The 13068-nt window shown below is 49.1% G+C and overlaps 6 protein-coding genes across 9 annotated transcripts; 4 read left to right on the plus strand and 2 right to left on the minus strand.

Annotated features, from left to right (window-relative positions):
* Nucleotides 1-359: 359 nt before the first annotated feature.
* FVEG_03393 (hypothetical protein) lies at nt 360-3122 on the plus strand (the record flags this gene model as incomplete). 2 transcript variants are annotated; one of them, XM_018891009.1, is made up of 9 exons in its annotated part: nt 360-532; nt 582-682; nt 749-1002; nt 1060-1554; nt 1607-1799; nt 1866-2006; nt 2057-2541; nt 2592-2783; nt 2838-3122. In XM_018891009.1, exons 1-9 carry the CDS (start codon nt 392-394, stop codon nt 3050-3052), a joined length of 2217 nt encoding a protein of 738 aa, XP_018747442.1. In that variant the 5' UTR covers nt 360-391. The 2 variants fall into 2 exon arrangements, with proteins under 2 accessions (XP_018747442.1, XP_018747441.1); XM_018891008.1 differs by having other exon boundaries at nt 749-1554; nt 2838-3052.
* Nucleotides 3123-3517: 395 nt separating this feature from the next.
* FVEG_03392 (hypothetical protein) lies at nt 3518-4501 on the plus strand (the record flags this gene model as incomplete). The annotated part of the gene is made up of 1 exon (XM_018891007.1): nt 3518-4501. The coding sequence occupies one exon, from the start codon at nt 3518-3520 to the stop codon at nt 4499-4501; it is 984 nt and encodes a 327-aa protein (XP_018747440.1).
* Nucleotides 4416-7326, minus strand: FVEG_03391 (hypothetical protein; the record flags this gene model as incomplete). Of its 3 annotated transcripts, none has more annotated exons than XM_018891006.1 (8): nt 7059-7326; nt 6713-7002; nt 6322-6659; nt 6180-6260; nt 5463-6133; nt 5209-5412; nt 4717-5143; nt 4493-4646 (listed from the first exon to the last, which is right to left on the minus strand). In XM_018891006.1, exons 1-8 carry the CDS (start codon nt 7235-7237, stop codon nt 4635-4637), a joined length of 2202 nt encoding a protein of 733 aa, XP_018747439.1. In that variant the 5' UTR covers nt 7238-7326. The 3 variants fall into 3 exon arrangements, with proteins under 3 accessions (XP_018747437.1, XP_018747439.1, XP_018747438.1); XM_018891005.1 differs by having other exon boundaries at nt 4556-4646; nt 4703-5143; XM_018891004.1 differs by having other exon boundaries at nt 4416-5143.
* A 387-nt stretch (nt 7327-7713) lies between these two features.
* On the minus strand, nt 7714-8644 carry FVEG_03390 (hypothetical protein; the record flags this gene model as incomplete). The annotated part of the gene is made up of 2 exons (XM_018891003.1): nt 7714-8487; nt 8537-8644. 2 exons carry the CDS (start codon nt 8642-8644, stop codon nt 7714-7716), a joined length of 882 nt encoding a protein of 293 aa, XP_018747436.1.
* Nucleotides 8645-9653: 1009 nt separating this feature from the next.
* FVEG_15257 (hypothetical protein) lies at nt 9654-10724 on the plus strand (the record flags this gene model as incomplete). Its single annotated transcript, XM_018904381.1, has 3 exons — nt 9654-9789; nt 9846-10579; nt 10631-10724. The coding sequence occupies 2 exons, from the start codon at nt 9654-9656 to the stop codon at nt 10460-10462; spliced, it is 753 nt and encodes a 250-aa protein (XP_018747435.1). The 3' UTR covers nt 10463-10579; nt 10631-10724.
* Nucleotides 10725-12006: 1282 nt separating this feature from the next.
* FVEG_03389 (hypothetical protein) lies at nt 12007-12992 on the plus strand. The gene has a single exon (XM_018891002.1). The coding sequence runs from the start codon at nt 12113-12115 to the stop codon at nt 12554-12556; it is 444 nt and encodes a 147-aa protein (XP_018747434.1). The 5' UTR covers nt 12007-12112; the 3' UTR covers nt 12557-12992.
* The last annotated feature ends 76 nt before the right edge of the window (nt 12993-13068 follow it).

A 13068-nucleotide genomic window follows, 5' to 3' on the forward strand; every position in this document is an offset into this window, starting at 1 on the left:
ACATAAGCATCTTGTGCCGTTCGTCCCGATGGTGCCCCGAAAGTGGAGCTAGCATGGTCAAATGGACACTGCGACAGTCTCTGAGCCAATTGAGGGACTTGCATTTGCGCCAGTGTAACAGAGGCGTAACCTCGAACCCCAGAAGCGTCAGAAGCGAGATGGAGACGGAAGACAACACGCCCTTCCCATTGGTTTGATCACCACAGCCTAAACCAAAGATTGAACAGAGTTTAGAAGTGCCGTGACCCCCGGTTTCCTGTCTCAATAATTCTGGGGAAATGCGGAGACAAGATTTGTCAACCTGGATACAAAAATCGGCCCATCCCAATGTTGCCCCGATCAAGTGCTACTCGCTCGCTCGTTGTTGCATCTCCCAATCGTACCATTGAACATGACCCCCCGAGATGACTCTCCACCAGCTTCGGCCAAAAGCGGAACGTCTCAGCCGCCAAAAGCAAACGCGTCGGAGCCCGCGCCAAAGAGACGCCGAGTCGCGTTGGCTTGTTCGGCGTGCAGGATCCGCAAATCACGGGTAGAGTCTGTATCTTACGCGTTATTGGATGGCTGACTGATGAGATTAGTGTAATGGAGTGCGACCGAGATGTGACACGTGCGATAAGCTGGGCTTCGATTGTTCTTATGAACAGCAAGAAACCTCAGCTAATCTTCTAGTCCCAAAAGAGTAAGGCGTCTCTCTCACTACCCTGGACTGTTGTGAATGAATTGTCTGACATGAAAATGCCTTTAGTATGTTTGCTGCCCTGGAAGCCAAGGTGAAGCTGTTGGAAACAAACATCGAACAGCATAATATTAGATTGAACTTAGTTGAGGGTACACTCAAAACTTCTGGAAATTCAAGGCAAGATGTCACACTTCCACTTCATCACCAACCTGGAAATGTTGTGGTCAACATTGATGAGATACCCGAGAATGGCGCTGGCCAGAGCATGACTGATGGCATGGCCGTCTCGTTCGTAGATGAGCAAGACTGCGGTTTCTTTGGTACGCCAATACGGTCTGTACCCCTTGTTGACGTCCTCCAACACTCATACTTTCTAGGCCCGTCATCCAACATCGCACTCATGCGGCATATATTACGAGCTGTAGACACAAAAAGGACACAGCACGTCAATCAGACTTCATTAACACCAGCATCAGAGTACAGTGCCTATGAAGGTGGACTAGTGAGTAATCTAAACGCGTTTCCAACAACCTCGACCGAGCCCCAAAAGGCTGGCGCCAACCTCTTACCACCAGATGAGGTCATGCAACGTCTCATCCGAGCCTACTTTGACAACACAGGGCTATTGTTTCCGTACATACACGAGCAAGTGTTTCTCGACACTTATGAACGATTCCGGGCAAGTGGCTTCCGAGGTAACGTTCGTCGGACATGGCTTGGCCTTCTGAATATGATCCTTGCAATGGCAACTTGTACTTCTTGCTGGGAGGACTCGGGTAGCGAGACTACGTTTGAGGAGTCGGATGTTTACTATCGCAGAGCCCAGGAGCTTTGCCATACACAGATGTTTAGGGGAACAACTCTTGAAACAGGTAGATGACCTCCTCTAATTACACTTCGCGTTCTAGAACTGACATTGTATAGTTCAGTACCTCTTACTCACGAGTCAATATCTCCAGGGGACGCACAAGTCGGTTCATACGTGGACTATCCACGGCCTTGCCGTCAAAGCTGCCATGTCTATCGGACTTCACTCAAGAGATATTGCGTCCAAATTCACTCCTCTCGAACAAGAGATAAGGAAACGCACTTGGTTCGGGTGCATCTTACTTGATAGGTTAGTCTTCTCATCAGACAAGTCTACTATGGTCAATATGATGTTCAAGCTGACACAACTATGTAGAAGTCTGAGTCTCACGTTTGGCCGCCCATGTGCTATACCAGAAGAGTACATCCGCTTAGATCTTCCGCAGCCAATACCAGTGCCGGCCTCGGCTTCCAATGGAGTCCATAAAATGAGCACGACATTCTACAACGCCTCAATGTAAGAAGCCACCGTCCCTTGATGGCGATCCACTGACACAACGTGTCTAGAACTCTCTACAGGATCATGGGGCGAATCATTGGCTCACTCTATGGTAGTAATCTTGGATGCGAAGACCAATCATCAGATACAGCCACAATGACATCCATGATCCAGTTCGGCCAAGAGCTCTCAGACTGGCAGAATAGCTTGCCTCAACAACTTGGTTTGCGGTCTGTTGACAACATGCCAGATAATACGGATGAAAATATCCAGGATCCATTACGCGAAAAGTTCAGGATCATTTTGACACTCAGATACCTCAACGTCCAACTCCTCCTCCATCGCCCAATTTTCATTCGGTCTCTGGGTAGTCTGCTCAGGGAGGCCAAAACGCCATATCGCCATCCGGGATCTATCAACAGCATGCATGCCAACTTTGACAGAGTCTTTGTGCAAGTGGCGGAAAACATCATAGATATTATTTATACCATATTGACCAGGCCTGATCATGGACGCCATTTGGTTGGGGCTTGGTGGTTCACTCTCTACTATGGTAAGTCACTAACCTTGCTGATCTTTATGGTGATCTGACTCATGAAACAGCCTTCAGTGCAGCGTTGGCGATCTTCGGTAGCTTGTTGATATCTCTCGGCGTGGAAGTCGGGAACGCCGAAAGTGCGAAACGATATCTCGGCAAGACTTGCGAGGCTCTTTTGAAGCTCAGCGACAACAACACTCTTGTCCTCCGCTGCGTCAGATTCGTACAGCAACTTCTCCGGATTGTGAGCGCCTGGGGTCAGTATTCCTCATTGACCCTGATTACAATTCTTGTCATTGACAGCTTTTTAGATGCGAGCACCACGACCCAAACCGATATTAATAATGAATCTTTGGGATCATACTTGACGGCGGAAGGGGGCCCTACTAATTTTGACATGGAGTCGGATTTGCTATCAACGATGCCGACATGGGAAACATCAACGCTTGGGTTTGGGGATGAGCTTGAGCTGGGTCATTTCTTTGCCAGTGATTCCCAGCGGTGGTTTGAGCAGACACAATGGTAATCTCAATATGATGGTGTCATAAAAGCCTATGACGTAAAGTGATAAAACGCGACGCGCGCCATAAGATGAGCCCTTTTGACGCCATGACAACAGTGACCGAGCGATTGCCAGTAACTCCGTTGTTGTGCCTCAGTAACTAGAAGGGATCATGAGAATCGCGCACATCAGTATGAGCAGCAGCATCGGATCTGAGATTCGGTAGTTGGGAGGTACTTGACAGATCTCGGAGGTTCGAGAGACGTACGAGAACCGCTTAGTCAGCGGCGTTCGCGTTTGAGTTCACCATGCCGTGTGTTTCCCCACGGGGAACTGTCGGTACGATATCGTATCAATTTACGGAGAGCGTTGGTGCAGTTGATTGAAAACATTGATATAGACAACGTGTATAGATGAAAACTCCCGAAAGAGAACTACATTCACAACATAATCTACCAAACCTGTCTTGCTTCATTCCTCTCATCAATCATGTCTAAAGAAATAACCCCTGGGGGTTATCATTGGCTCAATGACACTATCAACAGCCTTGATCCAGAGACCGACTATGAGCTCATGTGGAGGCTCATGTCTTGCTACCGATCAAATGATTTCATGAACAACATGATCTACGCCCTTACATTTCCCAACTTCATCATCACGACCCATGGCTGCGAAACTGTCTGGCGCTCAGACGGCGGCAAGGTTGTCAAGCGCGGAGCTCAGCGCGTCGAAGACACCGAAAACTACAACATGACGTGGTGGCACTATGGACCAAGTGATCAACGATGTCGAGATGCAGTGGAGCATATCAACAACCTTCATATGTCTCTGGCGCGTCGTTACCCCGGCAACTTCTCGTTCAACGAAGACTTTCTATACGTCACTACTTTTAGTGCTGTACTCATGCACCGTCTGCGTCTTCGGCTGGGACTATCGGGTTTCACTGAGAAAGAGAAAATTGCGGCTCACCACTTTTGGCGGGAAATGACGCCGCTATTCATCAGAGAGGACGGAAACTCTGTCTACGGATATCCTAAAGACTTTGAGGGCTGTATCCAATTCTGCGAAGACTACGAGAATGAGAAACGCGAGTTCGACATCAAAATGCAATACATCGGCCTGGCCATCTTTAACCAGTTCGCTTTCCGATACTTCCCCTACGGCTTCCGATGGCTAGGAGTGTCGATAGTCAAAGCTCTTTCACTTCCTACAACTCTTCAGGCAATGCGGGTCGAGCCTGTTAACCCCATCTTCCAGTGGTTGATTGTGCTTTTCGTTGGAACAGCGATGAGCCTTGCTGAGACACTCCTACCAGACCCGCGGGAGTCATTTTGGAAGAAGATTGAGACGCTGGACGTAGAAAAGGCGAAGGCGAGGAAAGACGATATCAGGGGGAGTGATCAAGCGTATTGCCAGTATATCAGATCTGAGTGGAGTGGCCCTGGGTGCCCGTTTGCTATGAAGGCCGAATAGGAGAAAGAAACAGGCAGGCGAATGAATTCCCTCTGGTTGAGAAATACACAAGGTTTAATAACTGATGATCGATTTTTTTTTAAAGATTGCATCGTGATGTCCTACAGAACGCCAATCATGGGTTCCTGAATACCTAAAAGATAATCTAGTGACTGCGTCAGCTGAATGTCCTTCTGTCCATCCAAAGACTGAGAGTCTAACGTCCCATGGTCTACCTTCTCAGGGGCTGCGTTAAGCCTCTCTACATCGTTGCGAAGACATAAAGGGAAGTCTTGATTTTCAGGTAGCTTCCTCCGATTGATGCACATATCCACAGTCCAAGCAAGTCCCAGATATACTTCTGGATGCCTCACAAGAATGTCGACCCAGTCTTTCATTGCCTCTTGACCTGACTGTAATGAAAGCTTGTTGAACGATTTGGCTAGATTGGCGACGTGCTCTGCTGCTTCCTTGACCCACTGGGAGCCATAGTATTGAGCTGAGAAAGTGTCGCTTGCGTCTAGTATGACTCGAAGCTGTCTTTGTGTAGGATCGAAACTAAAAATAGGCCAACCTTCGAGATGGCTCGGGGCTAACTCGTCTTCACATGATAGACTTGTGTTCATATGATGCAACGCGAGGGGGATCGCAAGGCAGCCCGAACTTTGTAGCGATATAGTCAGTATACACGCTTACAACAAAATGGAAGGGGAAATGGGGTTACTTACACTGTGATGGGAAGATACTTTATCAGGCCAGACCCTGTCAAGGAGCCTATGCATTTTGACAGACTCTGAACCGAGTCTTCGATATCTCCGCGAATCTCATTATTTCTGTTGCCGTCTTGGAAATCCTCGCGATGAAAGTCGGGGCTGCCTGTCCCAGAAACCTGCGAGAAGACTCTGCGATTGCAAAGAGCAATGCAAGACGTGCTGAATAATATCAGGATCTATTCCTTAGAAAACATGGATTCAGAACGTACTAGTAATAGATGTACATAAGATTTGTATGTACAGCGATGGAACTGGCTGAATCACTTCCCTCCGATGAGATGGGCTTGTGAAAGGGAGGGAACTCTGACTTGGCTGTATTATACCACTCCTCAAGAAGATCACAAGACTTTCTGACTTTCTCCTCTTCCTGTACCGAGAAGTCTGGACTTGACTCGAGCTGTGTCTCGAAAGGGTATGCGATTGGAATAATTTCTGTTAATAGCATCAACAGGCTCAGGGTCTTGGAGAACAGAGATATAAGTTGACGCTTGGTCGCAGGCGAGAGAACATTGGATCGATGTATCTCGCTCTGTAGATCCGCGAAACCCAGCGGGACGCAGTTTTCCATGTCGAGCATATCAGGTGTGATCTGAAGACGGAAGCGGCAAGCGAGAGATGATAATCTGTCGCAGATGATGCAGCACCACCAAAGCCTTCGAAGTGTTTTTGACCGTGGTTCGTTTGCCGATGTTCCAAGGTCACATATTCCCGCGTGACGGTGCGCATTGATGAGCTTGGCATGATGGATCGCGAGGCTTAGCCATGTTCTGTACGGTACAGGTGCAGTGGTCGTAGGTGATTCAGGAACCCAGTTCATGAGCATTAATGCAGCGTGAGCAAGTGGCAGATGAGCTGTCTCGGCCTCCATGTCAAACAGAAGCTTTACACTGTCAGCCTTGGGCTGTCATATGGGAATTTGGATTCACCTTTGCCTTTCGATATAGATCAGCCCTCGCAGAGCATATATCATGATATCCAAGTTGGCGCAGGACAGGAAGAGGAACATACTAACGCGATTATTAGCATTAAAATCACCGAAGCTGGACAGGAAGCCTAGAAGCAACATACAGCACTGGTAGCGAGTAGCATGGCCCGAAGGACGAGAAGTGACATCGTGCTCCTTTGTGAGCTACTTGCGGCTGGAGAGAACATTTCCCAGAACTCTCCCTCGTCAATAAGAGGGATAAATACATGGGCGTATGTAAAGTACGCCTTCATAAAAGCATCCAAGATCAGAGGGTTAGGAACATGTAAGCATCCTTGAGCTTCGAGATAGGTGACATCTTGATAGGGAATAGCATGAAGGTTCCCGACAGTCAGAAACTGGAAGTAGGAGTATAGAACGACCCCATCCTTTGTACTACCCATATCACTCGGTGACCCTGTACTCTGCTCAAAGATGTTTACTTTGATGCTATTAGACATCGGATATTGCATATAGAGTCACAGAGCTACTTACCAACGGGATCCAATCGAGGCTGCTTCTCAGTGGGCATGGAGGGGCTCCAGCTATCGAATGCGGCAGGCTCGGGTATGGATGCAAAGTCCAGAGAGTCCATGGCCCAATTTTGCCATGGCCCACCAGCTCCCACTGCATGTAACGAGGACTCAGAGCTTGTGAACTGCGGTAGCAATAAATGGCTATCGAGACTCAATTGCTCAGTCGCGTTCGAGGCGACGTCGCTATTTCGGATGTTGGCTACATTAACCGAATTCCGTAGTACTCGCCTTTCGGAAGCCTTCTGGGTCCTACAAAAGACGTGTCAATCGAGATAAGCAGAGGAGCGAAGAGGCTTCATATTTACCAAACAGCCGGAGCTCGCGATAATTGACAATCCTTGTCGTCTAGAGAGCAATTCGTGCATGGTTGGCCATGGACTGAAACGTCGCATCGTACTTTTCTTGACCGACAGATCAAACACGCCTGCAAAGAGCGCTTATGATTCGCTTTGGACCGTGTTACAGGTTTCGGCGCTGGAGGCATTATTGGGGATGAGGGTCGATCAAGAACACAAGGACTGTCCGTTGAAATGATGAATCTGGGGATTGTTGCACTGAGAGTTTGTGAAGAATGCCGAAAGGGATTGATGAAGCTACGGGATGATTGCGGGGAAGGCCACTCAAAAGCAGGTTAGTGTGACTACGCTCGCACTCGGATAGAAGAGATGTTCCGCAGCCTCCGACGAAATATGGGGTCCTCACGATCCGAAACTCAAAACATTGACCAATAAATTATGTCCTTGTCTGCTTGGGTACCGATTTCTGCTGCCGGGTTCTCTAGTGATATAAGCTCATCTGGCCCACAACTTGATCCTTTATTTTTTATAGTAGTCTGGAGGCAACCATTTGTTATCTTGAGCGCAATATAGGTAAAAAAGGATGTACTCTATTCTATTCAAAGATCTAGTCTACCCTGTCTTGCACTCTACATAGGTATTGCCTCGGCTAGTCTTTCTACTACTAAAAGATGCTCTTCAAAAACTCGAGCTGCACGTCAACAACTTCTTGAAACCTCTTGCCATAGTATAGATCAAAATGGCCAGCTCCCTTGATAATCTTCAGGGTCTTGGGATGCAGTGCCTTTTCATAGGCCTCCAGCTGCAAATGCGTATAAGTGCACTCATCATCATCCGCCACAACCATCAGCAGCGGTGTCGGCGAGATATGATGAATAACGCCCGTTGGCTCGTGCATGATCGTGTTGGTCAGGCTCTGAAGAGTCGCCATCTTGTCGAAGTTGTACCCTCTTCGGGTCATTTCTTCTGCGAACCCAACCGCTCCAGCATCTTTGAGAATAGCCTTGCTGGTCCCATCTTGTACCTCCTCGACAGAGTTGGGATAGATCGGGATCTGGATCTCTGAGCTGGGAGTGCGGTGAGAGACCAAAACTGATTTTGGTGCTCCGGTGATGCGAGCCATGGAACCGCCGGACACGAACGGGACTTGTGAAATAATTCCTGCCAGGCCTTTGCTCATGGCAGCGGCGCAAATGGCGTTGCCTCCAGACAAGCTGGATCCCCAGTACACGATCTTGGTGGGATCGACTTCTGGAAGGGCTGCAGCGAAGTTGAAGGCGTCGAGATAATCCCGCGTCTGCTTCACTGGATCGGCTTCACAGCGAGGAAGACCTTCACTTTCGCCCCAGCATCGATTGTCGTAAACCAGTGCTCCGTAGCCAGCGTCGTTGAACTTGGCCGCGAGCTCGGGCAGGAAATGATCTCGATGACCAGAGAACTGTAACCTTTTGTTAGGATCTATATCGAATTGGCATTGGCCAACTCACCCCATGGGTCATGATAATGCAAGGCCTCTTGGGCCCGACACTGTAGAAGGTTCCTTTCAAGGTCAAGCCATCATAGGTGGTAATATCAACGTCTCGAAAAGCTACCATTTTGAAAGTTTAGTGAGGTTTGCTTCTAAGCTTTGCTGGTGCAGGTTGGACTTATGGAAGATGAAGATGGCTGTCTGAGGACTCTGTAGCGTGCTGACTTTATATAGTATTTTCCCAGACCATTGGCCTAACATTATAGTTCCAGATAAGTATTTATGACCGCCATACATATACGCCTTTATCACTTCCCGAGAGCCTCGGCTGCTAGTCACCCAAGATACTGATTGTGTGCCAATAGTAAGCTCTTTCATCTCCTCGGCAGACCCGAGGCCCCATGTTAACAGGGCGAAGGACAGAGCGTGGTGTAAGCAGCAGGCCTCGGGTCTGTTGCGACTCTATCTTAGACTCAGTAAAATACTAAAATAGTGCCTAACTATAGTTTTTATCTAATTCTATACCTGTCTTCTTGCTGCAGATATCAAGGCCAAGGTATGCCACATCCGGAAGTGAGATTAGTCAGCGGGACTTACTGCCCAAACCTAAAAACTCTAATCTGCCCCCTCGTTACAGGGTGAATGCCCCCCTCACTGCACCACCTTCCGGGACCCATCAAGCCTTGCTAATCACAAACAGCAAACGGGATTCACCCCAGAACTAATAGGGACCCTATTGATACGTAAAGCCATAGGTCCCGAAAATGCCCTCCCCGCATCTCGCTGATCAGCCATCCTGATGCAGGGTTCCTTAGCCTCGATGAACCCCGGTGCGGGGGATTTACAGTAGCAACATACAAAAGACAGCTCACCAGGCAAACCCACTGGGTCACTGCTTTCCCCTAACCTTGCCACTCTGTCTTCTGCGGGACGGTAACCCCATCTCGACACCAGCTAACGCGCATTCCTACCGCAATCTCGCCTCGCCAGTCACATTATCTTGCTAATGGACTATTTATGATTGCGACTTGTCATTGCATGGTCAATTCATCACGGATCACCCTACTTCTGTTTTGCATCTTGTGATGACTTCAATGCCGTACCACCGACGCTTGTTGCATACTACATGACCCAACATGGTGTTGGCAGAATCGCCAGATGCGGAGCCACGAGGTGATGCCAGCCCCGTTGCTGCTTCGCGTGTCTTCAACTGTACGCAGTGTAAGTCCAAGTTCAATCGTCAGGCGCATCTAAAACGCCACCAGAAAAGCCGTGAGTCTCACCTTTTGGCAGCAGAAGGACCTGTATCATTAAGAAATACCCTGCAGACCGGGCAGACAAGCCGTTCTCCTGCTTATACTGCAAGTTACCCTCGTTCCGCAAGGATGTCATCACTCGCCATACGAGGAACTTTCACCCCGATAAGATGCGAACGCCGAGTAACGACAATAGCCGAAGTGGCAGCAGCTTGCCACCGCGCCGTGCCGCCTCGATACAAGAACAGACCGACTTAGATGGCACCGCTAGCGATAAAGAGCCACGACGGATGAGTACCCTAGGAACAAGCCTGTCGCAGGGCTCCGACGTCACCAGCGCGGTATACGAGAGTTTCGGGGACTCCTTTTCTCGAGAGAACAGGCTATTGGGGCTCGATGCTCCCACCGTGACTTCAGCAGACATGTTGGACATATGGGGAGATTTCCAGTTTGCTGATCCCGCTATATCGCAGTTGATCGGACCAGACGTCTTGCTGCTTCCAGATATAGTCCCCCAGAACCACCAAAGGATCGGATTCACGCCTTTGCAGGCTCCTCCCTCTCCCATCAGCAGTACCTCGATGGCAAGTTGCCCACCCGAAAGAGAGGCGCCTTCTACATTGAGGACGAGCAGTATCAGAGAGCCAAGCAAAACTACGAGGCTGTCACCGCATTGGACCGGTTTTTAAGTTACCGGTTTCCATCCAAGTTTGCCGTCACTCGATTTGTTCGAGGCTTCTTCGAGTGTATGGCCCCGCACATGCCCATCGTGCATCTTCCGACGTTTAATATCATTTCCACCCCAGGTAAGTTGCTGACGTGATACTCTACGTTGCTTTTGTACCCATCAGCCAAAGGTTTCTTGAAGCGCCTCTCTTGATCAAGATAATGGCATGCGGGGCTCTGTATGCCAAGGAGCCGACTGCAGCACAGAGTCTACACTTGGCGGCCTTGCTGTTAATGAGAAAGGTACGACTGGGTATCTCATCTGCACATTTCGAAGGCACTTATAGCTAACACAGTCTCAAAGCACGGTCAATCGGCTCTCTTCCATAACAAAGACACCAGAGGTCAACTGTGGCCATTGCAAACTAGTCTCTAGATGTATTATCTTGATGCGTTTAGTGGAAACTCTGCGGATGGGGCGTTCAATACAAACTCTCAGTCAGGTTATGTCTGTCTGTATCCCAGATATTTAAACTTCATGCTCAAGGCTGATTTGCTTATAGCTTGCTCACGAGGCTATCCGAGATCTGGAGGCTCCCGAGCAACCAAAGTACATGGAATGGGTACACCACGAGACGCTCAACAGGTGAAGCATCTGCTCAGTGCGTGAACACTTTGCAAGTTCTAATCGTAGCTCAGGTGTCTGTCGGCCATTGCCATTCTCAGCGCTGCCTTGTTCTTAGACTGTTCGGAACGGTGTTCCTTGCTTACCATTCAGCACACCAGATTCCCGCTCCCGTCATCTGCATCATTGTGGTCAAAGGACGAAAGTTGCTGGAATCGCCCCAGTGAAACCTTTTACAGCACCGATACTGTCAAGCTAGTTCTCGATGGACACGAGTTGCCTCGGCAAAACTCCGACTTTAGTTTTGCAACTATTGTTTCGGCTGTAGTATGTCACATATGCACCTTTGAATCGCTCTTCGGGGCCCAACACCCTGACTTGTTCAACACCTTTATCGAGAAATTGGATGGCCCGGTTCAAACTCTCAAGAATGCCTGGAAATAACAATCAACGACTCAGTTCCTGATAGAATCCTCGGTGTCTCATATGGCGCATACCACACGGTCTATGATAATCTCGACAAGCTTCCACCTGTACGGAAGCCAGCAACTGGGGATTATGAAAGAGTCCCTTCAAAGCCCGGCTCTCTACGATTGGACAAGCTTACAAACATCTTCAGACATCCGTCTCACAGCTAGACTGGAGAAGGCTCTGCTAATGGCAGCTGAATGCTAAGATCAGACTGTCAGACAGGTTTGGGATACATTAAACCAGTTGGTCTTCACAAATTCGCGCCCCTCGCCTTCATCGCACCCTACGAAGGGAGTACGTTCCTTCCATCACTAGGCGCTCAGGGTTGTATACTAACAATCTGCTTAGCTTTACTTCTCTGCTGGTACTTGCAGAGCAAGAAGTCCGGCCAGAGCCTACACCCTTGGGTTGACAAATTAATTACCGACGCGATTTCAGAGGCCACGGATGGGTACATTTCTCCAACCACTTCGAGGACAATGGCAAATTCTACTTTGACCTTTTCTTCACCGATGGCGATGGGCTATCGTCGTTCGTAGACGCTCACCCTGAGCTGGGGCTCTCGAATCCCAATAGGATGGTCGGGAAGCTTGTTAGATTCACCATCGATCCCAAAGCAGAATCTAATAAACTTGCTCTGCCACAGGTCCTCAGCCACGTCAATGGTGAGATGGCCCGCATAGACGACAGGTATGTCGGCAAGCCCTACAGACACACCTGGGGCGTTATCTGGGGCAGTGGCTTGTGGGACGGCATAGTGCACGTGGACACTCACACTGGCGTGTCCAAGGTGTGGCAAGGCGGTGACACCGTCATGGTCCATGAGCCTTGTTTCGTTCCCACGAGCAAAGAGGCACCCGAGGGCGATGGCCACCTAGTGTGTGTGGCGAGAGACGAGAGGCGTGAGATCACCTACCTGATCATCCTCGACGCACAGAACATCACTGCGGGTCCTGTTTGCCTGGTGGAGATGCCACTGAGACTTCACGTGGCAGCGCATGGTAACTGGGTAAGTTGTTGAGTTCCCTGCAATCTCTGCCCATCCTAACTCGTGAAACTTGGTCAATGCTTGGGATAGAAGCGTACGAAAGCCACTGGTTGACTACAGCGGAGCGACACCCGAACTGCTTGCAAAATTCTCCACTGGGGCTCCGAAGCCATATGACGAAGTTCGGGGCAAGCCGGTAGTAACCAAATATCCAGGTCGCTGGCCATTTCCGGTTCATGAGGAGGTCAAGGGCTATCCCAACGGCATTGACACTGATTAGCCTGGCTGTGGTATGTCGCCTGTCAGCGCGGAGCTATTTATTGGATCAGACTGGAACGCCAGGTTGTACTTTTTGCACTTAGTGACCTTGAAGCGGTCGGGAAGCATAGGGCATAGAAAGAGAGAAACTTTCCCTTCTTGTTTGAAATAGTTCAACTAGTCTCATTTAACAAGACCGATCTCTTCAGTAAAAGTTGGCCTTTATCGACTTTCCCCGGAATGCTTTTATAAAAATTTAAATTCAAGGACTTATTGTAAAGGCGTAC

The sequence above is a fragment of the Fusarium verticillioides genome, chromosome 5 (assembly GCF_000149555.1).
Source record: "Fusarium verticillioides 7600 chromosome 5, whole genome shotgun sequence".
NCBI lineage: Eukaryota > Fungi > Ascomycota > Sordariomycetes > Hypocreales > Nectriaceae > Fusarium > Fusarium verticillioides.

Coding starts and splice junctions, on each gene's coding strand:
- FVEG_03389 (XM_018891002.1), top strand. CDS start 12,113: ATGGTCGGGAAGCTTGTTAGATTCACCATCGATCCCAAAGCAGAATCT.